Below are 26479 nucleotides of genomic sequence, written 5' to 3'. Positions count from 1 at the left end.
CTAAAGGTTCCTTCCATACAGAAGTGTGTCTATTGGAAGGGTGTTTCACCATCCACTGAGATGTTGAAGTCACGAGACCAGAGGGCTCAGGGAGTGAGGAGGAGCAGCCAGGTAGAAGGAGCCCAAAGGAAAAGCCCTCAACAGAGACTGAGCTCTGGGTGTGGAGTCCAACTGAGTGGCCCTGCTGGACACAGACGGGGTAAGTCAGCGTTCTCCACACTGGCAGCTCACTGGAATCACCCTGGGAGTTTGCAAAATGCCCAGAGTTCTGAACTGCTCTAGGGAATGCTCTGAGCATCAGAACATTTTCGTTTTATTTTCTTGGAATGCACATTTTATTCAAGTGAATGAAACTTTCATTCGAACTTTGGTATTTTTTAAGTTCAACAAACATTTCAATTAAATAAATGAATTATTTCATTCAGTTGCTTATATTTTGTTGTGATAAAATTTACATAACATAAAACTGATTGTTTCAGCAGCATTGGTGTAATCACAAGGTTGTACAACCGGCACCTGTATCCAGTTCCAAAGCAAGCTGCCACCCTCAAAAGGGAATCCCAGACACATGAAACAGCCGCTCCCGATTCCTCCCTCACCCTGCTCACCAGGGCCCCTGGCAACCACTAACATGCTTTCTGGCCCTATGGATTTGCTACCCTGAATATTTCATATGAATGGAATCATGTAACATGTGATCGTTTGTGACTGGCTTCTTTCATAAGCATGAGTTCAGGGTTCATCCTTAGTGCAACATGTGTCACTGCTTCATCCTTCTTACGGTTGACTACCATTCCAGTGTATGGACTGATGCCACATCTTGCTCATCCATTCAACAATCAGTGGGCATTTAGCTTGTGGGCCAGTGTGAACTGGTCGTAATGAACATGTGCCTTCAAGAATCTGAGTTCCTGTTTTTAATTCTTTTGTGTATACATCTAGGCATGGGATTGCTTGGTCACAGGTACTTCTACGTTTAGCTTTTTGAGGAGAATTATTTTCTTTCAATGTTCTCCAGTTGATTCAATGTGAAACAAGTAATGAGAATCACTAGTGTACATGGGTACCTCAAAAAGTTCATAGAAAACTTAGGAAAGAAGTTTATTTGGGGGGCCAGCGCTGTGGTGTAGCGGATGAAGCTGCCGCCTGCAGTGCAGGCATCCCATATATCCGAATCCCAGCTGCCCCATTTCCGATCCAGCTCTCTGCTATGGCCTGAGAAGCAGTAGAAGATGGCCCAAGTCCTTGGGCCCCTGCACTTGCATGGAAGATCTGGAAGAAGCTCCTGGCTCCCGGCTTTGGATCAGCACAGCTCAGGCCACTGCAGCTTATCTGGGGAATGAACCCGTGGATGGAAGACCTCTCTCTCTGTCTTTCTCTCTCTCTCTTTCTCTTCCTCTGCTTCTCTGTAACTCTGCCTTTCAAATAAATAAATAAACCTTTAAAAAAAGTTTATTTGGTGAAGAAAAAAGAAATCCATGCATTTTTTCATAATGTGTTCTCCATGAACTTTCTTTCTTTCCTCTCTTTCTTCTTTCTTCCTTCCTTCTTTCCTTCCTTCTTCTCTCTCCTTTCTTTCTTTTTTAAAGATTCATTTATTTATTTGCAAGGGTTACAGAAAGAGAGAGAGAGAGAGAAAGAGTCAGACAGAGAGAGAGAGAGGTCTTCCATCTGTTGTTCTCTCCCCAAATGGCCGCAATGGCCTGAGCTGGGCTGGTCTGAAGACAGGAGCGTCTTTCAGGACTCCCACATGGGTGCAGGGGCCCAAGCACTTGGGCCATCTTCTGCTGCTTTACCAAGCCATCAGCAGAGAGCTGGATCAGAAGTGGAGCAGCCAGGACTCAAATTGTTGCCCACATGGGAAGCTCAGGCCCCTCTTCATGAACTTTCTTAAAGACCGCACATATGCATGGACTTCAAACTACTTTTGTACCAAAATAAACAACTCTTAATTCCATTTTGCATGATCCTTTTGAAGTGCCGCTTTCAAAAACAAAAAGTAAAAGTACTTATTTATTTGAAAGTCAGAGTAACAGGAGCCAAGAGGTTCTCCCAGGTCTCCCATACAGGTGGCACTTGAGCCATCTTCCACTGGTTTCCCAGGAACATGAGCATGAAGCTGGATAGGAAGTGGAGTAGCCAGGATACAAACCAGTGTTCATATGGGATGCTGGCATTGCAGGCAGTGGTTTACTCCTCTATGCCACAATGCTTACCCCTGAAGTTACAGATGAGGCTGTTAGAATGGATGAGAAGAACCTAGGGAGGAGACCTAGAATAGAATATGATAGGGCCAGAGGCAAAACCTTGGGAAAACAGCATTTCAGAGCTACCAGAAAAGGGTCCATGAAGGAGACAGATAACAGGGAAAAGAGGGAGGTGTCACAGCAGGCAGGAACCACCAACAAGGACTAAAAGAACGGAAAAGCAAGAAAGGAACTGAGGGGCTGCTGTTGAGGCACAGTGGGTTAAGCCCCAGCTTGTGATGCTGGTATCCCATATGGGAGCTGGCTCATTTCCGATCCAGCTCTTTGCTAATGTGCCTGGGAAAGCAACAGAAGACGGCCCAAGTGCTTTGGGCCCTGCACCCACATGGGAGACCCAGAAGGAGTTCCAGTTCTCCTGGCATTGACCTGGACTAGCCCCGGCTGCAGTAGCCATTTGCGGGCTGAACCAGCTAATGGAAGACTTTCTCTCTCTCTGTCACTCTGCTTTTCAAGTGAATAAACTAAATCTGAAAGAAAGAAAGGAGCAAACAAGCGAACTGAAAGAGTCCGCTGCATGTGGCTAGATGGAGACTTGCACTAAGGGCCTGAATTCAAGAAACTGGGATGCACAAAGGTGCTTCAGAAAGTTCCTGTAGATCATTACGCAGCATTCCCACGCTGCACTGGCACACTGTACCCCAGTAAATACGTGTGACCTCATCAATCCAAAAATAAATAAATAACAAGGACAGTTCATGGAAAATGGAATCAAAAGGTAAGTGTATTTCGATGCAAACCAATTTTGAGATATATTTTCCTAATACACATTTTCCATGAACTTTTTGAACACCCATCCTTTGCATGGATTTCAAAATATTGTGCATCAAAATCAAGTTACCTTCTAATTCCACTGTCCATGAACTTTCTGATGTACTTTCAGATAGGAGACACAAAGAACTGGAGACATACCATCATTCATTAGTTGGATTTCGAGGCCAGTGACCCTATCTTATGCTTTCATTCTCCCACAACACGCAGAAACACACAATGCTAACATCAAGCCCACAATAAAAACCTTCTTGGTCTGAGCAGTTTACTCAACAACTGCAGACCCCCTGCCAGATACAATCCATCTGCGATAAAATACTTACTGCTAACTGTCTTGAAGAGTGCATCATTGCTTTTCTAGGATTTTAACTATGCGGAAAATATCTGAGTGTAGCCACGTATAATTAGTGAGATAGTCTCATTCTAATTACAGCAAAATATTTAACAAACTCTTGCATTTTTCCTCTTTTTGCTGCTAAATATTAGTATTGTTTTAGTTTAAGGGTTTTATTCACTTTTGCAAAAAATTCAGCCACCTCTGAATCAGGGTTAGTAAGAGAATGCCTAGAAAAGATATTTTCAGAAAAAAAAATGTCTTCTATTAGAACAGAACAGGGTAACTCTTATAAGTATTACATTTTAGAGAGGAAACTGAGAATTCAGGTTGGGCTTTACGTTCAAAGCCACATATTAATTTGATCTTAAGTTTACATTCTCCATGATAGTAGGTCTATTTGAAGTACGTGAGTGCTTTTTGTTAAAGTATGCACTGAGTTTTTTTTTTTTAATCCTACATGTGAGATCAGCCAAGAAATGTCTCGTGGCATAGGAAGGCAGCACTCGATCCTAGGTCCCTTTTTCCAATTACCACTGCTATTTTGCAGACAGTAACAGCATTTAATTTAAAATGTCCTCTTTCTGAGCCAATTGCAGCTTGACTCCTTCCTGCAACATATTTAGGCACACAGCCTTGTGTGGCCCACAAAGGCCCGTGAAAGCAGCCAAAGCGAGAGGGGGAGAAAGATGTTTTTCTTTGGTATGAAGCACCTGGCAGGCAAAGAGCATGTTCCTGTAAAGCCTCAGAAGCCTTCCCAGCTCTCCCCCGAGACTCCAACCGGACTCACTTTGATGTCCCTTTGAAAACCCTCACATGATTGCCGGCGCCGCGGCTCACTAGGCTAATCCTCCGCCTTGCAGTACCGGCACACCGGGTTCTAGTCCCGGTCGGGGCGCCGGATTCTGTCCCGGTTGCTCCTCTTCCAGGCCAGCTCTCTGCTGTGGCCCGGGAGTGCAGTGGAGGATGGCCCAAGTACCTGGGTCCTGAACCCCATTGGGAGACCAGGATAAGTACCTGGCTCCTGCCATCGGATCAGCACGGTGCGCCAGCCGCAGCACACCGGCCACGGCGGCCATTGGAGGGTGAACCAACGGCAAAGGAAGACCTTTCTCTCTGTCTCTCTCTCACTGTCCACTCTGCCTGTCAAAAAAAAAAAAAAAAAAAAAAAAAAAAAAAAAAAAACCTCACATGTCTTTAGCATGTGTGCTTGGACTTACAGTGCACTGGGCTTTCCCACATTGTTTCTGGTGCTGTTGTTGAGTTCTTTATTTTTTTTTTTAACTTGAAAGGCAGCATTACAGAGAGGGAGAGACACACACACACACAGAGAGAGAGAGAGAGAGAGAGAGAGAGAGAGATCTTCCATCTACAGGTTCATTCCCCAAATGCCGCAATAGCCCTGGCAAGGCCAAGCTGACACCAGGAGCCTGGGACTGCAGCTGGGTCTCCTACATGAGTGACCAGCTTGGGCCATTTTCCACTGTTTTCTCAGGCACATCAACAGGCAGCTGGATCAGAACCTACGGCACCACAATGCTGGCTTTTGTTGTTGGTCTCTGTCCACCAAGTGAGAGAGACGGTTCCTTGACCAACATGGTAATCATGCAGAACTGACAAGTTCCAGTGTTGAGGAATTCTTGGAAATGAGCTACTTGCTATTCAGCAAATTTAGAATGCAGACACAAAGGAAAAATTATGGGGGAAAAAAAGAATTTTGCCACCTTCCTACCATTAGAACATGCACATCCTTAATCTAAAGGGTTCAAACGGAATCCAGGAAAGAAAGAACCATAGTGGCTTTAAAAGGGAGCTCATTAGATACAACACCCAAAGCACCAAAGAAAAAAAATAGAAAAATTGGACTTCACTAAAATTAAAATATTTTGTATTGCAAATAATAGCAAGAAGGTTAAAAAAAAAAAAAAACAGCTTACAGAATGGGAGGAAATATCCACCAATCATTTATCTGTTAAGATACCTGTATCTAGAGCACATTCAGAACTCTTGTGACTCAATAAAAAGAAAATATTCCATTTGAAAAAGGAGTAAGGGTGAGCTGGTGCCACAGCTCACTAGGCTAATCCTCCGCCTAGCGGCGCCGGCACACCGGGTTCTAGTCCCACTCGGGGTGCTGGATTCTGTCCCGGTTGCCCCTCTTCCAGGCCAGCTCTCTGCTGTGGCCAGGGAGTGCAGTGGAGGATGGCCCAAGTCCTTGGGCCCTGCACCCCATGGGAGACCAGGAAAAGCACCTGGCTCCTGGCTCCTGCCATCGGATCAGCGTGGCGTGCCGGCCGCAGCGGTCATTGGAGGGTGAACCAATGGCAAAAGGAAGACCTTTCTCTCTGTCTCTCTCTCTCACTGTCCACTCTGCCTGAAAGAAAGAAAGAAAGAAAGAAAGAAAGAAAGAAAGAAAGAAAGAAAGAAAGAAAGAAAGAAAGAAAGGATGAAAGGAAGAAAGGAAGAAAGGAAGGAAGGAAGAAAGGAAGGAAGGAAGGAAGGAAGGAAGGAAGGAAGGAAGGAAGGAAGGAAGGAAGAAAAGAAAAAGGAATAAGGGTTTGAACAGACATTTCTCCAAAGAAGATACACAAATGGCTAAACAGCATATGAAAAGATGCTCGGCATCGTTCATCATGAGAGAAACTCAAATGAAAGCTATAGTGAGATGCTACTTTATATTCACTTAACTTGCTAATCGAAAATATAGATAATGCTCAGTGTCTGCTCTGAGGTGGAACAACTGACACTCACGCACACTGCTAGTGAGAACACAAAAGGGCACGGGCACTGGGGCAGGCAGGTGGGCAGTTCCTCAAAGGGGTGAGCAAAGAGCTCCCCCAGGGATCTAGAAATGCCAGGTACACACCCAAAACCCAGCCCATATGACAACTCACACATCAATGTCCACGAGAGCATGGTTTGTAATAGTCAGAAAGTGTAAAGAAACCAAATGCTTATCAGCTGGTAGGAGGGTAAGCAACATGTGATAAATCCAACAATGAAACATTATCTGTTCACAAAAAGAACCTAAATTAAACCTGAAAACACGCTAAGTGATAGAAGCCAGTCAGAAAAAGGCAACATTTTGTATTACTTCATTCATAAGAAATGCCCTCTCTAGGCAAACTGACAGAGATAAATCACATTAGTGGAGGGTGGTGGGACAGGGGGACGAGGGTGGGATTAACACATAATGGATACAGGGCTTTGTTTCAGAATGAGAAAAATCATCTACATTTGGTTGTGGTAATGGTTTAACAGCTCTATTGAACACTACTGACCTATATGCTTTAAGTGGGAGAACCACACGTGGTATGAACTGTACCACAATAAGACTGTTTAAGAAAGAGAGTGAGCTACAGTGTCCATCATAAACCCCTCCAACAGGATTTCATTGCCAGACGTTCTAGTCATTCCTCACTATCCCTCATAGGTCCCTCACAGCTGCACCACGTTTTCTGTCTAAAAGGTAAAACAGATCTCATTTGCTGTCCCAAACACACCTGAATTTGTTCCTCATGGTCCTTGAATGTCCTATAACACGAGGCAGGACACCTACATGCTTGTCCACTCTGGAGGCCCTACCAGCCACCATGCCCATTCTTGTGGCCTTACATTGGCCACTCAATCTTTCTGGTAATTAATTTTCTTTAAAATTCCATTGGTCTTTCAAACCTCTATCAGAAATGGACCCCCGCAGGACTAGCCATCAATGGCACGTGACAACAGCCAACCTGAAGAACATTCGGGAAACCAGCAAACACTTCTGGTTACATCTTAACACAAAACTTGGTTATCACATGAATGCAACCAAAGCTGTTTACCAACCAAAGAGGAATGCCCAGCGAACACCGGAAAAGAGGCATCAAAGCTCTGCCAGTCTTGGAAGTTGAGCTCAGAAACCCAGAAGAAGGCACAAAGGAGGTGTGACCTCCAGGGCTTGCCACACGGGCTGGAGGCAGTTTCTCCAATTTACCTCACATTGGGGAGATGGCTGGAAGCCCTGGTTCCTATTTCTTTTGATCTCCTCTGAAAAGGCCAGAGGAAACAAAAATGTAAAATCTCTAACCCCCTTCCATAAAATCTGTGACACAGCAGTGAAAGATAAATTCCTACTTTTGCTTTGCCTTTTTCAGATCTAAGACCTTAGGTCTAGGATCTCCCACACCCCAGCTTCTTCCACAGACACGCAGGACACAGACGCAGCAGTGGCCTGGGACTTACGCCTGTCCTTCACACCCCTACCTGCAGCAGATGACCGCTTTACACGACAGCGCCAGATCCAGGAAGCTCCTCCGGACTTCGAAGGACAGTGCATACTTCAGCGTGTGGCCGTCGATGATGAGGGCTACGTCGTTTTCCCTGCCCAACAGGCTGCCCAGGTCAGCGCAGTGCTGCGTGATGGCCGCCCTCGTTGCCTGAAAGACAGAATAGGGAGTCACATTTGCTGGTGCTTAGAATTTTTAAAAATTCAGAAGTTTGCTGAATTGAAAACATTGTGATGTGAAAGACACAGGGTTCATCTTCATACATTAGAATTCATTGGAATGCTGCCTAGGTCTGACTTATATGTGAAAACATCCTCATAGGGCAATCTATTTGATACAAAGGGACTTCAAAAAGTTCCTGGGAAAAAGATATTATGAAGAAAACTATGGGGGCTGGCGCTGTGGCGCAGTGGGTTAATGCCCTGGCCTGAGGCGCTGGCATCCCATGTGGGTGCTGGTTTGAGACCCGGCTGCTCCACTTCCCATCCAGCTCTCTGCTATGGCCTGGGGAAGTAGTAGAAGATGGCCCAAGTCCTTGGGCCCCTCCACCCACGTGGGAGACCTGGAAGAAGCTCCTGGCTCCTGGCTTCGGATCAGCAAAGCTCTGGACATTGCAGCCAACTGGGGAGTGAACCAGCTGATGGAACATCTCTCTCTCTCTCTCTCTGCCTCTCCTCTCTCTGTGTAACTCTGACTTTCAAAAAGATAAATAAAAATCTTAAAAAAAAAAAAAAGAAAACTATACATGGATTTCAAAACTTTTTGCACCAAAATAAACTTATCTTTGAAAAAAATTTTATTTAATTTATTTGAAAGGCAGAGAGGCACACAGAGATCTTCTACCCACTGGTTCATTCCCCAGATGTTCACAACAGTCAGAGTTTGGCCAGGTCAAAGACAGGAACCCAAAATTCAATTCAGGTCTCCCATGTGGTTGGTAATACAGCCATCACCTGCGCCCTTTCAGGGTGTACATTGGCAGGAAGCTGCAATCGGCAGTGGATCAGAACTTGAACCCTACCACTTTGATAAGAATCTTAACCACTATGCCAAATGCTGTCATCATAAACTTATTTTTTTAATTCAGTTTCCCACGAATACTTTGAAGCACCCTCATATTTACAAGAACCCACTCTGGTAGGGCTCTGTGGCTGATCTGGAATATCCAAACCCTATCTGCTGGAACTTCAACTGCTGAGGTTCCAGTGACTGTGTCTCTCTCCTTCCACTGCATCCACTTTACTCTTGGTACCCTTAAAACAGGAAACGCTACATAAACAAAGGTGGTTTTAGGGGGAAAGATAGCCTTATTGGAACCGAATCACTAATACTAACATTTCTCAGTTTGTACAAGTTAATTCTTACAGGACTTGGGAGCCTGTTTTCTGCCAAGGGCCATTTGGATTTTTTTTTTTTAAGATTTATTTATTTATTTGAAAGTCAGAGTTACACAGAGAGAGGAGAGGCAGAGAGGGAGAGGTCTTTCATCTGCTGGTTCACTCCCCAATTGGCTGCAATGGCCAGACTCCGCCGATCCGAAGCCAGGAGCCAGGAGATTCTTCCAAGTTTCCCATGAGGGTGCAGGGGCTCAAGGACTTGGGCCATCTTCTACTGCTTTCCCAGGTCATAGCAGAGAGCTGGACTGGAAGTGGAGCAGCCAGGTCTTGAACCGGCACCCGTATGAGATGCTGGTGCTTCAGGCCAGGACGTTAACCCACTGTGCCACAGGGCCAGCCCCATGGATATTTGTAACATCATTCGCAGGCCATACAAAAGTATCGATCAAAAAATTAGCCTGCTACAGATTTACTGAATTTTGAGTCCTGCCTGTGGTTGCCTTGGCAGGGCCAGACCAAAGGATTTCATGGACCTTATACAGCCCATGAGCCGGACATTCCCCACCCCAGTAAGAGCATCCAAAATATAGAGAAGACTATAAAAATAACACAAAAGATTAATTTCTATTCCAGCTGAGATCTTCAGATTGAACCTTTCTCTGCCATGTATCATCAGGATAAGAAATTAAGCTGATCATTTTCACATTTCAGAAAATATCTAATCAAATTAAACTCCTAAAACATTACTACCAGCCTAAATAAGCACCATGCTATGAGCTCCTTCATCACATGGGATTAAACCACAGAATCATTCATCTTTAAGATGATGAAAAATGACGTTCTGATCATCCCGGTGAGTTTATGACCTTGAATAGCAAAACTGGCTCAGGTATAAGAACGCAACTTCAGGCTCATAAAATAAAATCTGGTTTGAGTTCATCAGGAAGCACAAAAGTCTGCTGAAATTATTGTCTGGATGATGGCCCTTTGGTTATTAAGTTACATTTACATGCAATTTATCATTTGATAACATAAATTATAGTCTTAAGGAAATAGGTTTAATGAAGAGGACTCTTCCCACCCTGAGTTAAGTGGAGGATCAGCTGCTGTTACAGACAGAGAAGCAGCTTCTGCCATTAACTGCTCAGTTTTCATGCTCAAAGAGACTCCTGTCATTATCAGAGAGATGTGATCCACAGTTCTGTGCTGAGTCAGGTGGCCAGGGGTCTGGTTCCAACTGCTCACTTCTTACACTTCTGCCACCTTAGGCAAGATGCTGAGCCTGCTTAAACTGCTATTTTCTCATGTGTAAAATGGAGCTGGGAACCCTTCATTGCATTTTTGCTATGAACATAATGCAACAGCACAGCACTGAGCTTGGTATATGGTAAACTCATTCTCCTTCCTCTTAGTATGTAACCGTTAAGACTTTTCCATACCTAAGAAAACACACATTTCTTCCACTTGAGGCAGTGAATAAATGTCATTACTTGCTGCCTCCTAGGGTGCCCATTAGGAGGAAGAGAGCTAGTACCTGAATCAGGAACTCTGATATGGAATGTGGGTGTCTTCTCTGGGGTGTTCACTGTGGGAAACACCACCCCTGCATTTATCTTCCCTATGAAATCAGCCTGTCTTTTAGAAGTTGAGGAGAGAGAAGAAAATTCCTCTATTCGGGTGATCCCAGCTTGCATGTGCTCTGCAGGGAGCTCACACAGGTCTCGGTAATTCTGGATGGTGTATCTGCCAGGGGTCCATGTGTGGAGGGCCCCTACAGTTTGAATTATGTCTCCAGTAATGCACAAGTTGGAAAACTGGTCCCTAGTGTGGCAGAATTGAGATGGTCATCCTCCCACGAAAGGATGGCTTCTGCTCCAGGGAGATGGTTCATTCTCACAGGAGGGAGTTCTCACTCCACATCTGGATGAATCACCTCGAGAGCAGGTTGTTAGGAAGCAAGGCTGTACCTCCTGTTCTGTTTCCTCTGCACAGGGTCGCTCCCCTCTGCTTTTCCCTTTGGCCAGGATGCAGAGGGAGGTCCTTATCAGATCCCACACCCTGACCTTGACCTCCCAACTTCCATAAGAATGAACCAAAATTAACCTCTTTTCTTTGTAAATTATCCAGCCTCAGGCAGTCTATTACAGCAACAGAATAGGGACCAGGACAAGGGAAGAGAAACCTAAGAAATATTTCACCAAAAGGATGGGGCATGGCACACAAATTTGGTTCCCAGGCAGCTGCAGCAGAGGCCTGGTACAACCCCAAGTCTTCTGCCCCTGCTGGCCTCCCCAGTGGCCCTTGGCCTGGATCCAAGGAAGAAAAAAGTTTGGAGGGGAAAAATTCCCGAGACATGGAAATCACAGCCTGGGGCTTTTTTCTTTGCTTTTCTTTTCAAAGAAGGCATGACGTGAGTGGGGACATAAAGAAAGTGGCATTAAGAGGGCACTTTCTCAGCCTGGCTGATTCTAGAGCGTGCATGAGGCCAGGCTGGATGGACACTGATGGCTCCTCCTCCTCAGCTGGAGGAGAGTGGGGAGGGTGCTGACCACCCATCCATGTTTGAGTCTCTAGGAAGACAAGCGGCAGGAGTGTCAACAGAAGGAAACGGTTCCTGAGATCTGTACAATAGCCCTGGCCCCTACCACCTCCTGACCCTTGTAGGGAAAGGACCCAAAAGGGAGCTGGAGCTTTAACAGCACAAGGGTGGGGAGAGGGCACAGAGGAAGACGTGGCCACTCTTCCTCCAGAGTGCATCACCACCTCATATGGCCTGGGAAACAGATCATCCAAGTTGAAATCTTGAAATTTAACCATGGCCTAAATGTTTAAGTCACCCCCCCCACCCCCCCACCCCCCCCCCCCCGCCACACACACAATCTGCAATCAACACACTAATCTCCAGTATCAGGAGGTGAGGCCTTTGGAAGGTGAAGGTAATTGGGTCCTGAGAATAGAGAACTCATGATGGAATTGGTGCCCTTACATGAAACAAGAGAATGATCTCTCTCTCTCTCTCTCTCTCTCTCTCTCTCAGTGTGAACATGACAACATCCTGGCTGGGCTGAACTGCAAACTGTAGCGATATCGTAGCCACCCATTCCACTTTCCAAGACAGCAGCAAACACTACTTGTTACACCACAGTAATTTAAGAAACTTTACATTTATAGTCTTTTTAAAAAAGATTTATTTATTCATTTGAAAGTCAGAGTTACACACAGAGAGAAGGAGAGGCAGAGAGAGAGAGAGAGAGGTCTTCCATCTGCTGGTTCACTCCCCACTTGGCTGCAAAGCCAGGAGCCAGGAACAACTTCTGGGTCTCCCATGTGGGTACAGGGGTCCAAGGACATGGGCCATCTTCCAGTACTTTCCCAGGCTATAGCAGAGAGCTGGATCGGAAGTGGAGCAGCTGGGACTCAAACTGGTGCCCATATGGGATGCCAGGCTTTACCTGCTATGCCACCGGCCCCACATTTATATTCTTTTGACCTTGTATTTCTGAACCATTGGTGAAGGGTCTTCTATATTAATAGTTTTCTCAAGGTAAAATGGGTTTAATTAAACAGTTCTGTGAGTCAAGCTTATTATCCAGATGTAGTTACTGGAGTATATTATCAAGATGACCAACACACAAAATTAAGGATGAAATAAGGCAAACTTATGGGCAGATTCTGCATATCACCACCATTATACCTTAGCTTGCTTTGCTGCATTTTTGTGGTTGGCTACAATTACACTCATGTGTAAATGTGATGAGGGCAGAAATTCACTTCGCCACCCTCATGCTAACCCGCAACAAGTGCTCGATATACAATAAATGTGTTGAGTTCATAAATGAATTGACATGTCTAAATCTAGATTCTAAACATTCCACAGTAAACGTGAGTATCTGGCACAGCAGTGGGGCTGCCGGCTGGGACACCTACATTCCCTATAAGAATGCCTGGCTTCGAGGCCCAGTTCTGCTCCCAGTTCCAGCTCCCTGCGAATGCACAACCTGGGAGGCAGCAGTAATGGCTCAAGTGCTTGGGTCTCTGCCACCCACACAGGAGCCCTGGACTGAGTTCTGGGTTCCTGGCTTGGACCTGGTCCTGCTGACAACTGCAGGTATTTGAGTCACCTAGTGGATGGAAGATCTCTCTCCATCTCTGTCTCTGTCTGCCTTTCAAGTATTTTTAATTTTATTAAAACAAAATTTTAAAAAACCTAAAATCTAAAAATTCCACTGCACAACCTATAAGAGATCATGTATGGGTCTGCAGGTCTGGGGTGGGAGCGTGGCCATCTCTTCATCGGACCTCTTTGTGGGCTACTCAGCCTTCCTGGTACATTCTGAATTGCATTTTCCTTGAAAACGATGGGTTCTCAATCCTTTTTGCTTCCTATCTCTTGGCCTTTTTGCCTTCAACTTCCTCTCCTCCTGCCTCCTTCCCTCTTCCTTATTTTCCATCCTGTTCTCCCTTTCCCCCAACTGCTTAGAACCCCACCTTTGCCTTGGAGGTGGGAAACCTTTCCGGCCACTAGCACCTCTCCAGATCCAATCCTCTAGCTTCGACCTTGATTAGTCTCAACCTCTACTTTGGTTTTAATTCCTACACCTTCCACGCCTACTCAGCAATATTCTTTGATCAAACCCAGACGGGCTGGGCTCGCCACACATGTGTGGAGGATATAGGTCCCTTCTGTGCAGTTCCCCGGCGAGCCAATGGAAGGCATTACCCTTACAAACAGTCCCTTATTCTCAAATGCACTATGATTGAAGAGTCTGTTTGTAAGGTAGTTACTGGGCACTTAGAATCCATTCTCCCAAAGGAATGATGTTACAAATTGTGGTTGGATCCTGGGGCCTGTTAATGCCTATTTAGCCCAGTTGCTAAAATTTATACTGCAGCCTCTTATTTTAATAAAAAAAAAAAAAGCCAATTACTGAAAGTTATAATGGACTTAGCTGTTATGAGGGGCAGAGGGAGTTGAGGCCAGGGGCTCCATTCCCAGAAAGATAAGAAACATTACAGAATTCTAAATTGGAATTTGCCCTGTAGGTGTGAATGTTGAACTGTAGATTTCCAGCTGTTCATTCATACTCTACATTTCTACCCTCCCTCGCCATTACAATCACATGTGATTTAATGCCCAAAACGCGCAGCTGCACTGACGACTCTCCCCTCAGCTACGCTGAACCAAGGTCTGCCTCCTTCCCTGGCGAGCTGCATGGAGAATCTTGCATTTGTTATCAGCAAGGCCAGCCCTTGGCTTTTTGCACCTGCAGTTATTAGAATACGATCATATAAATGCCACAGACAGCGCCACCCCGTGTTCCCAGGAGATGGCTGTGGATTTAGTGATTTATAGAGGCCCCTGAACGGTTCCTCTGAGGGACCCTGGAGTACAGCTGAGGTGCAGACTCGTTTAGCCTAGGAACAGACAGGGTACAAAAGGCCGTTCCACTGTTAAGCACCTCGGATTTCATAAACAAACCAGGAGAGACGGAAACTTCTCGAACCTTGATGCGTTTCTGCCAACTTGCAGATGGCAGGAATCTTTCTTCAAACTCCAACAGTTCCAGTAACCCTGACATCCGCTCAGACAGGAGCCCTCCTCCTCCAGGAGCTTGGTGTGTGCCATGAGGGATTTCTTAGACGCCATGGTGGCAGCAGCTGCCTCCGCCTTCACTTTGATGTTCTGCAAATTCCATCAGGCTTGGAGCTGACCATGCTGAAAGCCTGGATGGTTCAAGTTTCATCAGCAGCGCTTCTACCAAACCACTCTGTGCCTCCAAGTTCGAAAGCAGACTGAATTACCCTTGGGCAAAGAAGCATCAAATGATCACACTCATCCTTTCGTCTGTATGCTCAGTTTGTCCAGGTTGGGTTTTTTCCCCCTATGTGTTACTGGTTGTTAGCTGATTCTTGACTCATCATTACTGACTCCTGTTCATCCAGTCATTCCCAGCATTCAGCCTCAGACGCAGAAAAGCTACATTCACCATTTTCTTATACCCCTCCGCCCTTTTTTTACAATATTATTTCCATTTCCAATACAATCACACCTTTTTCTTGACAGCATGAATGTTCTGCGTGATTTTTGCATTTATAGAAAGCAATGGGTGTGTAAAAGTTTGCACAAACACAGCAAATCCATTACAGGCTAACTAAGACCAGCAAGGCTGAAACCGGCAGCTGTGGGTGGCAGGCAGAGCAGATACCTCTTAGCGCTGGATGCCTGCCTTGTTCCAAACCACGAATATCTCTGTAGTTACAGTGAGGAAGTAGATAAGAGGCATCACTGTAGAACATATAACCTTTCAAGGACTTCCATAATAACTTCAAAGGACTGGGCAGTATCGTCCAGGTGTTAAACAAACATTTCAAGAGATACCTGGTCTCCCGCCTGCAAGTACCAGGTGTCCTTCTGGTTTCCATGGGCTTGACCCTGGCAGCCATCATGAAACGACACTGGTCGTCCTTCCCTCCCACAAAAGGCGTCTATTCCTGATGAACAATTCTTATCCTTTCAGACAAAACCAACCCAAATTTATTGAATTAACACTAGTACCCAAGCCTCTTCAGGTTCAATTAATATGCAAAAGAACGATCACATTTTAAGTGTACAATCCAATAAAATCTGCCAAAGGTATACAATCATGGAACTCTCTCAAGACAGACAACACTTCCATGACTCCCAATTTCCCCTCCGACAATCCCCTCCCTTCACCCCCAACACTGACTTCCGTCACTCTAGTTTTGCCCCTTTGGGAAAGTCACATAGAATCAGTTTGTATTCTTTCCTGTCTTGTCTATTCACTTGGCCTACTGTTTGGAGATCCAGCCAGTGTTTTTGCACATATTCATAGTTCATTCCTTTTCGCTGCTGAGTAGTAGGAATATAAGCAGGTCTTCAAAAAGTTCATGGAAAATGTGCAATGCGAAAAAGTTATGCATGATTTCAAACTTTTTTTTGGGACATCAGAATAAATTTATCTTTCAATTTCATCTTTCCATAAACTTTCTGGACTACCTTCATATACTATAATCTGCATACCCATTCATCCTTTATTGAATATTTAGGTTGCTTACAGCTTGGGGATATTATGACTAATTCTACTATGAATATTTGCATACTGGTCTTTGTGTGAATATACACTTTTATTTCTTTTGGGAAACTTACCCAGTTATACCACAAAACAGGCACATACAGAGCAAATGAATATGTAACTTTATAGAAACTGTGAAATTGTCTTCCTAATTAGTTGTGCCATTCTGAGTTTCCAGCAGTTAAGCAAGTTTTCCAGTTTTCTTCATCCTTACCAACACTTAAATGCTCAATCTTTTTACTTTAAGCCTGGCTGGTGGATATATATAGTATTAGAGTCAGTAGTTTTAATTTGTATTTCCTAAATGACTAGTAGTGTTGAGCATATAAGTTTTTATGGCTGACAAATAAACGGTATGTATTTATTGTGTACAACACAATGTTCTGAAACATACATATATTACAAATTACTAAATTAAGTTAATTAACATAGGCATTACTGAACATCTTTTAATGTTATTGAAGTAAATGAATTTCAGTTTGCTGAGATTTCAAGACATCCAAATGAAGTAAGGAAAGATCATTCACAAAGCACACAGAGTACACTGGTGGTCTGTTTGTGTGGGTGCATAACCACTGTGCACACATCTCTCCATCTAAGAATCTCTCCACAGGGAGGCTGGGATACTCTGTTCTTTAGTTTCTTCTTCTGTTTTTTTGTACATCACAAATATTTAAAATATTCATACTTTTCTGAAAAGGCATCCCAGGTTAGAGGGCAGATTCAGGAAGTTGGGTGAAGGAAAGAAAACTAGCAGGGGCTGTTAAGGAGTTGGTACCATTTATAAAAGACCAGTTTTTTACTTAAGGCCTCGGAGTCTATAAAGTTTGAAAACTACCAATCCTACTATTTATTGAAAGAATATGTGACCAACAGTTGTGACAGAGTTCAAATCCTTGAGGTTAAAAAGAAATCTGTGTAATGCATACTTCTGTTCACTTCTCAAAGGATATTCAATGGCAAATCTAATATGTTTAATTTATTTTCTTCCCTAAAACTGGATTTTCCCTGTAGTACAAAGAACTCTCTGACATGCTAAACAAATATATTCTTGAATAGCTGTGTATACTAAAATCTCAAGAATAACATACATGCTTTAAGAAGCATTTGTTGTTTGGACCTCAACTGTAGATCCTTTTTGTAATTTTTGAAAATGTGTGATTCCTCTTGCAGTAGACAAACCTTTTCTCTGCAGGAAAATTCTTTTGAAGTGTGACCACCCTGCAAGAAGAATGTGAAGCCTGCACTTGTGAGCCGTCACTGGCTAGGTATGAAATGACCTCCTTTAAGTCCAGGGAACAGGTGCTTGTCACGCATTTGCCAAGGCTGGATCTCTGGAGGTCACTCCTATCGCACACTTTCAGACACCACAACTCACTGCCACATTCAGTATCATCACACATGACAATCTTAGCTTAATTACTTAATTTCTTGAACTTTTGCTGTTAAAACTGCTAATGTTAACATATCAATGATATAGCCATGGCACTTTCATAAGCCTACTTGATTTTTACAGGAATTATAAAGTGCCTAAACTAAATACAATGAGGACTGAACTCTTAAGTTAGTATAGAAGCTACTGCAGACCTTCACTTCTAGATCATGACTGTTTGCAGATGGTGATTTTAATGAACTCTGTAAGTATGTCAGGTGAATTTCAGCAAAGGAAGACAGAGCATATTATTAAATCTCATGAAGAACCACACTGGGTTCACAAAGATAAATGGTAATATCTGTTACAAGCGGCACAATGCCATTTCAAAGCTTGACATACTTTGATTTTTCTTAAAAACACAGGCTAACTCTTTGAACAAACATCACAGCTGTCATGTAAGAAAATGAACACAGCCATCTTAACTGGATTATTTAATTTCCACAGCCTTGAGGACTTAAACTTTTAGCTTCAGTATTTTGAAGACACAGTCATGGCATGCAATGCTTTGTAATGTGTCCTTGGATCTTGGGGGAACCATGAAGCACCCAGGTTGTGTTTCTTTGTGCAAATAGCAAATGAAAGCAGCAAAACATTCTGAAAGAGGAAAGGTGAAGAGAGATCATAAAATTTCCCAAAGGCACGTGTGACAGCTGCAGACTGTGTGAACAGACGGTGAAGATTATAACCACATGTGAAGAACATGGAAACATGGGTGTGCACAGTGGGCACCTACCGATGCGGAGGCTCAGGACAGAAGGATTGGGTGTGCCACCCACACTGCTTGAGGTTGAGCTGAACCAGTGTGGGCCCAGTTATGGATCTTCAATGTTCCCTGAGTCCGCAGGGGTTGGGTATAGGGAGAGTTACGGGACAGGAAAGGACTGCTGGGTAGAAATCCTCTGCTGTGTCAAGAAAATGTCACATTTACAGGGAACACTGTTAAGAGACTAACAGGATGGAGCAGGTGCTGTGGTGTGGTGGGTAAAGCCACTGCCTGCAGTGCCGGCATTCCATGTGGGTGCCAGTTCGTGTCCTGGCTTCTACACTTCCAATCTAGCTTTCTGCTATAGCCTGGGAAAGCAGTGCAGGATGGCCCAAGTCTTTGGGTCTCTGCACCCGTGTGGGAGACCCAGAGGAAGCTACTGGCTCCTGGCTCCTGGTTTCAGATCAGCACAGCTCCGGCTGTTGCGGCCATCTGGGAGTGAACCAGCAGAGAGAGGACCTCTCTCTCTCTCTTCCTCTCCTTCTCTCTGTGTAACTCTGACTTTCAAGTAAATAATAAATAAATCTTTAAAAAAAGAGAGAGACTAACAGGCAGGTAGTGTATACAATATGGATCCACAGGACAAAATTCACATCTTGATGGGGTCATGTGAGATTTCATTATGCTATTCCAGATGGTGCATAATTTCAAGTTCATGAATTGCTTGTTTGTAGAATTTTCAATGTAATATTTTAGGGCCTTGGGTAACTGAAACCACAGAAAGCAAGTCCTCAGATAAGAGAGGACTACCATTCTTTCTAAATAAGAGACTCTAGTTCATAAAGGTAGGGATATACTCTATTATACACAAACTATAAAAATAAATAAATACAGCCCAATTAATCAGCAAAAAGTAGAGAACAGGTCTCATTTCCTCAGGAGGACTCTGCAGCTAGGGGAAACCTCATGGGCCCCATCAAACATCAGAGAGAAGGCTTCTCTGAGAGTGCAGAAGCCATATTCAACTGGGGGAGCTGGGATGGCCTCTGGGGCGGGCTGGGACACTCCTCACCATTCATTTTTCTATACAGACTGGCAAGGAGTCAAGGTCATGAAGTCCAAAGTTGACACTAAAATATATAGCAAGACAAAAAAAAAATCCTAGATTTAACCTTGAACGAGTGGGGGCCTATTATGTGCACAAGAATCTAGGGCCTAGAGTGTCACAGAGAGAAAGAGCAATATAAAGGCACAAAACAGTCAGGGATCCTGCTGTAATGTGGCATGTATGGGTGGCAAGTACTAGAAGCCGGGAAGATGTGGGGAACCGCAGGATCTGCACAGGAAGGCACTAGACGTGAAGAGTCTGGTAGGCCAGGGGGAGCACTTGGATTTCATCCCAGAGCCTACAGGAAGTCTGGAAAGGCTTTTATGCATAAAAATACCACACTCAGGTTTTTCTCTGCAGCTCACCCACCCACAGCATGGAAGACAGACCGGGATAAGGACATGGAGACCAGTAAACAAAGCTTCCAAAGCTGACAGCCTGACCTTTGACTGTGAAAACAAAGAAAAACCAGCAGACATCTTGAAGAGAATTATCATGCTTGGTGAATGGTCAGAGGCCTGGGGAGGAAACGGGGATAAGGAGCAGGAACCTAGCCAGGCCGATGAACTTGGCCAATCAATAGAAGGAAACTGGGAGGAACTAAGGGAGGGGTGGGGAACTTACAAGTCTGTAAGTTCCAGGTGTGCACCCAGCAGGTGTCCCTTGCTCCTCGTGGATCATACAAGCACCTAATGGATGTTGAAGAACGGAAAAGGGACCCATTTGCATTGTTCCCACTATGCAGGAGTAAAAAGAACAAAGTACCCAACCAACAGCAGGTGCTGAAAAACTCGCCACGTCTCTTTCAGGGAATATTCGTGGCTTCCTGAGCTCCTGGCCCTGGCCACAGCCACCGCTCCCAGCACTGTGAGCCACGTGTTCCCTCCCCGGGTGACTCCCTTCTGCATCTGTATGGTGACAATGCCCTTCTCTTGCGACAACGTCCTACTCCTGAAATTCTGAAAAAGGGTTGAGACATGAGCCTGATGGGGCCATTCAGGCAGCCAGCAAATAGTTAAGGCATCCTGACTGCGGGGCCCAGAAAAGTACCGAAGTCCACAGGCCCTGCTCTCAAGGGGCTCACACATCAGTGAGGGGACAGGTGCCACGTAAACTCCCACCAACCGACACACTGCACGTGCCATGGAGGAAGTTCAAGTGGGGCTTAGCAAGAGGGAGCCCATCGGAAGGGTGGCAATAGGAGCCATGGTCAGGATGACTGAGACTGAACTAAGGGCAGAAATATGACAATTTACGCTTAAAAGACTCGGTAGTTGATATAAGTGACTAGGAGACAGACTCAATAGGCTGATTAGAAGTTAATTAATTCATCCTTTGTTAAACAATATTTTAAGCCAAAATTTGAACACTTGGAGATTTCACATGAAAATGCCAATATCCAGCTTCTTGGGAATAATGCCGGCATCTGGCCCCGGTGCCCCGCGTGCAGCAGCCAATGAAGCTCTCAGAAGCAACTTCACGTGCTGGTGGCCACGTGTTCCCCACCCCCTCTGCTACTGGAACACGTGGTCTCAGCCGCTGTTGGACATGGCTCCCCAGGGAGCCGTCCATTTCTGGTTTGCAGACACAGCCACTTGGAGCATGCCACTGTGGTGCTGGCTCGCAAGCCTTGGTGTGCATCGCTCTATTAATGTCTGATGGGACACAAGGAGTCCCGAACCCAGCGCTTACTGGGCCTCTGCCCGGCTTCTCCTGAGGGCCGCCATGGGCTGTTTCCAGTACAGGCACAGCGCCAGATCCTTCATTCCACCCAGCAGGCGAAGGGTCAGCTTTCAAAATTAAACAAGTAATTTTGAGAACGTACAGACTCCCAGATTTAAAAACTAAAAATGTGTGCAGGGGAATAAGGGTCTCTAAAGTTTCTCAAACAGTTTCCTGCAGGGATTTCACCTCCCATCTAACACACATGCACATACATGTGCACACAAACATGCATGTACACACACATGCACACACCCAAATGCATTAATACACACTCAAATATAGACACATGTACATACACACACATATAACTGCAATGCACACACATATGTATACACACACACACACACTTTCCAGAAAGCTAGCATTACTATGGGGAAAAATAAAGTTTCAGCTGTATCATTTAAAACTTTGATTGGGAGGTCACATGGAATGGAGTTAGCATCTTTTAGGATGCCTACCGAGAACTTCTTTATTCATATACAGAATTTGGGGCTCCCAAGCATTAGTACTACAATGTTTGGGAGAAGACATGAAACTTACTCTAAGGGAGAAATTTTACAGGAACTGAGCCGGGGACTTAAACCCAGGTACTCCAATGTGGATGTGGGCATGTCAACTGCTACATCAAATGCACACGCCTTTCCATGAACTTCTGCCAGGACTGTCACATATTTCAAAGCCAACTAAACTCTGGTAAGATAATTTTCAATGTCTAAAATTATTCCTAAATTTAATAATGTAAAGACTCCCCGGACCTCAAAGTTCAGCAGATAGGTACACTACAGGCAACACTCCATCCTCCAGTACAAAAGAGAAGTCTCAAACACCCGGGCTGTCCCCAGTGCGTGCAACTATGGAGAAACACAAAAAAGTGGCTCTGTGCTCCAAACTTACATTTAATAGGTTCCAAATCCAGCACAGATTTGACCTTTGCTTTAAATAGATTTTCTTGGAGTGGAGGGAAGAAAACATTGATTCATCCGAGACTCCTGAACGACCTACTGTTCACATCACTTGAAATAAAGTCTGCTTTAAATCAGGATTCTTGAGACACAGAAATAAATATACCGAGAGGTTTCTAATTTTGTGCTTTCACCAACTGATTATTTTCATTCACAACAGTGGACGAACTCGATACGGTCTTTCCAGAAGGCAGCCGTGGCCAAAGAGCAGAGCACACGACGGAATCAATCAGATCAATGCAGTTGCCTGGAGAGCAACATTTTCAATGGAAAAAGAAGAGAGCTCTGTGAAAGGCAGATGACTTTCCAGGGCTTTCCAAGGCCTGTGTTAATTTAGCAACATTTGGGGATGAGGGGAAAATTAGGAGCAAAAATGTTTCCAGTAAGACTGAACAAAGGTTAAACCAGAATCATTCAACAACTTGAATTGTTCCCTTTGTAAACTTGAAAACACACAAACTTCCCATTCGGCTAAATGCAGTCATTAAGATCAATGCCATGGGCTCCAAGGCTAATTAGCCAGGGAATATATTATCCTGGACTTAAGCCGTTTTAGTTTATTCTTTAGCAATTTTGTTTCCTCTTAAGCCTTTAGAGCATTTCAACGTTCATTTAAAATCATCATCAGAAGACACTGAAAAGACAAATAAGAATATAAATCAAATCTCAGCCTGCTGAGGCTGGCGTTGTGGCATAGCAGGTAAAGCCGCCTCTTGCAGCAATGGCATCTCATATGGGCACTGGTTCCAGTCCCAGCTGCAGCACTCCCTGCTAATGTGCCTGGGAAAGCAACAGAGGATGGCCCAAGTCCTTGTGCCACAGCACCCATATGGGAGATCCAGAAGAAGCTCCTGCTCCTGGCTTTGGCCTGGCCCAGCCCTGGCCATAGTGGTCATTTTGGGAGTGAACCAGCCGATGGAAGGGCTCTCTCTCTCTCTCTCTCTGTTTCTCTCTCTCTCCTTCTCTGTCTCTCCTCCTTCTGACTCTGGCTTTCAAATAAATCTTTTAAGAAAAGAAAAATTACAAGCCTGCTTTATTATTTAGCTGCTTCTCTTTGGCAAAGAAATATGAAAATGTCCTTGGAGTGACCTTGAAACACCTCTATTACCTGGTCATAAAGGAATGACCAAGACACGAAGAAGTGGCATGGTCTGGAGTCAACTACAAGTGCCTTACTCACCCAACAATATCCACAGAGCTATCCAACAAAATACCACCACAGGGTAAAGTTAGTTTGTTCAACATCAATTTGCCACAAAATTGAGCATAAAGACTCCTATAAAAAAGGAAATTGGGATTCATACAGCATTAGAAAAACAATTGACCAGCATTTCAACTCACTTTCGTAGAAACACCATCTGTAATTCCACTTCGCTCCCATCCACTTCCCCCACCCTCTGCTGGTGAGAGGAATGCAATGGCCTTGGAGGTGTTTCAGGTGAGCTGAGAACTCAAACCTACAGGCAACCAAGTGAGGGCGCTAATGATGGATATTAGTCCAAGAACAGCTGATGGGAGTCCCACCAGAACAATGTTCACCGCATGCGGGAGCAGCGCCCCTAGTGACCTAATGACCTTGCACATAGCCCTTTCTCATAAAAGCTCCCCCATCAAGCCTCCAACACGCAAGTCCTTGGGAGATGGACTCAAACCATATCCAAACCACAGTACATGACACGAAGAAACCATGAATGTGTAGAGTGGAACACCGAGCAAACTCACAGATGTATTCACACACACACACACACACACACACACACAGGTACTCACAAGTATGCTACTCTACCACCAAATAAACATTTGGAGAGTGTTATGTGTCCAGAATACCTACAGCCAAAGGGACCAACTGCTAGCATCCCAGAGAGACAGTGCCCATGTAGAAGGCACAAAGTCGCTCACCTGCAGTCTCACCCAGGACCCTACATTGGATGCTGCAGCTGCCACGAGCTTAATGCCTCCCAGCAGCATGTTACCACGAGCTCCCTTCTTCCAGGTTATTTTCTAGTCTATTTTATCATGGACCCCACTACTAAAGGAACCTCAGTCCTAAAATGAACAAAGCATTTTTCTGTTTATGGTCTTCTGCTCACTCTCAAATGCAATACTTAGGGATCCATTTCATGTGTTAAAATCACACTCCCTATGCAATGCTTGCCTGGATTGTTTTATGTTTTCCATTAGTAGAGCATTCAACCCTTTATGGCAATCCGCCACAGAATCTCCCTCTAATTGCATGAAGAATTTCTTCTTAAAAATCCAAAGCAAGGCTATTAGGTGTAAAAGTAAGTCATAAATACATGTGAAACCAGCCAGGAGGGAACTGGCTCATACCGCAGGCTAACCCTGAGCCTGGAGCCCTGGGAGAGTCCTACCTCATAGTCCTAAAGTAATTCACCCACCGTCTGTGGGGAGAACGCTTTAATGTTCTTGTAAACCAATACGCACGTGTGAATCCTCAGGGCAGGCCTGGCAGGACGAGAACTTTCGGGAAAGACATCCTGCAGCTGAGAACCAAGTTCAACATTCTTCAGGCTGTAACTCAATCGGTCAGCCTGCAGAAGCTCACCGAATGACAGTTTTCTGAAGAAAGCACGCCAAGGAGCCCGCGGTGTGCCCCTGTCCACAGAAAAACGCCCTCAACAAAGAAAGTGGGGAAAATGACTCTCGTATGATTTTCAGAGTGTTCGTGACAGATGAGGAGAACTGTGGCCAATTAAAGCAGCAATACAACGAAGAAAAACAACTGCCCGAGGGCGTGCCAGGCTGCAGTGCTCCCGCAGCCGGGGAGGTGACTGGGGTCCCAGCGCCAGACGCAGGCAAAGGATCTTATTCCTGATTGCCATCTCTTCAAACGATAAGGTATTTGCAGAGGAGCCTAGAGGCAGGATCCAGTTAACAATGGGAGCCCATGGGAACAGTGGATGGTTGAGAAGACAGACTCTGGATTCTGTGTGGCTACCTGACACCAGAAGCTTCACCATGGCTATAAGGCACCTCCTATTTCAATAAAGCATCTACATTACAAAGAATGGCAATTGCGTTTTTTTTTTCTTTTTAATTTTGTTTTTCTTCAGCTTTAGTGATGCACAGTAACTGATATGTAGTAATTCTGCTTCTATTTGACACGGTTTTCTTCTGCACCTCAGCCAAGGACCAACGTGTTCTTTGTGGCTTGGATGATATTCCAACACAGTCACTTGGTAAGGATCACCTCTCGACATCACAGGGTGAAGCAGACCACATGCAAGGCAAGGCAGGCAGACCCAAGGCTCCCCACCCCCATCTCGTTTAAAATGTGCACAAGAAGGCAACAGGCCACTGAGCCTTCTTTTTTTTTTTTTTAACATCCAAGATCACTGTTTTCACCGCAATTTGGGCAAATCAATCACTTGGGGATGTTTACAGAAAATTGTGAGTTTGATATTGGTACAGGGTAGAAGGGACGTAAAAGAAGTGACTCTTGGTACTTGTCTTCTCATTCATTCTAGCTGTTCGTTTTGGTCCACCAGAAGCCAGCGCTGATCCTGTAAACGGCCCTGGGAGCTGCTTGGAGTGGCTCTCTGTGAGCCACTCTGCTGAGAAGACTGAACAAGAAGGGCCAGAGCCCGGGACCCTGCAGTGATCAGGATAGGAGCAGCACACCCAAGCCTGTGCTGCCACCTAAAACAAAGCCTGTCCGCCTCTGGAAGTGAACGTGCTGGAGGGTGACAGACATCGAATTCTGCACTCAGTAAGGGTAAAATCATCCAAAACATTAGCATGAATCCAAGTTCATTTTCCAAGCTGGAACTCCAGATAACAAATTAGAGATTCACTTTATTATTTTTTAATCTGTTTCCTCCACTTTTTTATGTATTTATTTATTTATTTATTTGAGCTGTAGAGCCAGAGAGAGAGGGAGGAGGAGACAGAGAGAAAAGTCTTCCATCCGCTGGTTCACTCCCCAAATGGCCACAATGGCCAGAGCTGGGCTGTTCCGACGTCAGCAGGCAGGAGTTTCTTCCAGGTCTCCCATGTGGGTGCAGGTGCCCAAGAACTTGGGCCATCTTCTGCTGCTTTCCCAGGCCATAGGAGAGAGCTGGATCAGAAGAAGAGTAGCCAGGACTTGCACTGGCGCCCCTAGAAGATGCCAGCACTACAGGCAAATGATCAGTCCATTATGCCACATCACTGGCCCCAAGAGATTCATTTTTATCATTCCTAAATCGTTGGAGTTCTGGAGAGAAGGCAATGAGCCACAGAGGGAGCTGAGACACCTCCTATATCCTATCCTCAAGCTCAGCTTCTTTGGACATAGATTTTTCTTTTTAGCGTTTTTTCCCCAAAGACCTTGTTCTCTAGAGAGCAAGTCTAGAATGTCCAGTTTTCCTGGAGGACTTCACAAGAGGAAGTAGCCACTTCAATACCAACTGTTTCCCTTTCTTCAGGAAAATACACTGAGGTGTGCTGTTTTATTCGGCTTTCTGCAATGAGAATCA

General features: G+C 44.8%; 1 protein-coding gene across 12 annotated transcripts in view; it reads right to left on the bottom strand.

Annotated features, from left to right (window-relative positions):
• Positions 1 to 26479, bottom strand: part of ATP8A2 (ATPase phospholipid transporting 8A2) — a 729626-nt gene that overhangs the window by 344450 nt on the left and 358697 nt on the right. For all 12 annotated transcript variants that reach the window (XR_011378928.1, XM_070049167.1, XM_051850719.2 and 9 more), the window contains one exon: positions 7615 to 7787. Coding sequence is in view for 11 of the 12 variants with exons in the window: in XM_070049167.1 (XP_069905268.1) it covers positions 7615 to 7787 (173 nt within the window). In the remaining variant the exon portion in view is untranslated. The remainder of the gene's footprint in view (positions 1 to 7614; positions 7788 to 26479) is intronic.

This window comes from Oryctolagus cuniculus, chromosome 9, assembly GCF_964237555.1.
Source record: "Oryctolagus cuniculus chromosome 9, mOryCun1.1, whole genome shotgun sequence".
NCBI lineage: Eukaryota > Metazoa > Chordata > Mammalia > Lagomorpha > Leporidae > Oryctolagus > Oryctolagus cuniculus.
This window is presented reverse-complemented; position numbering and strand designations above follow the sequence as displayed.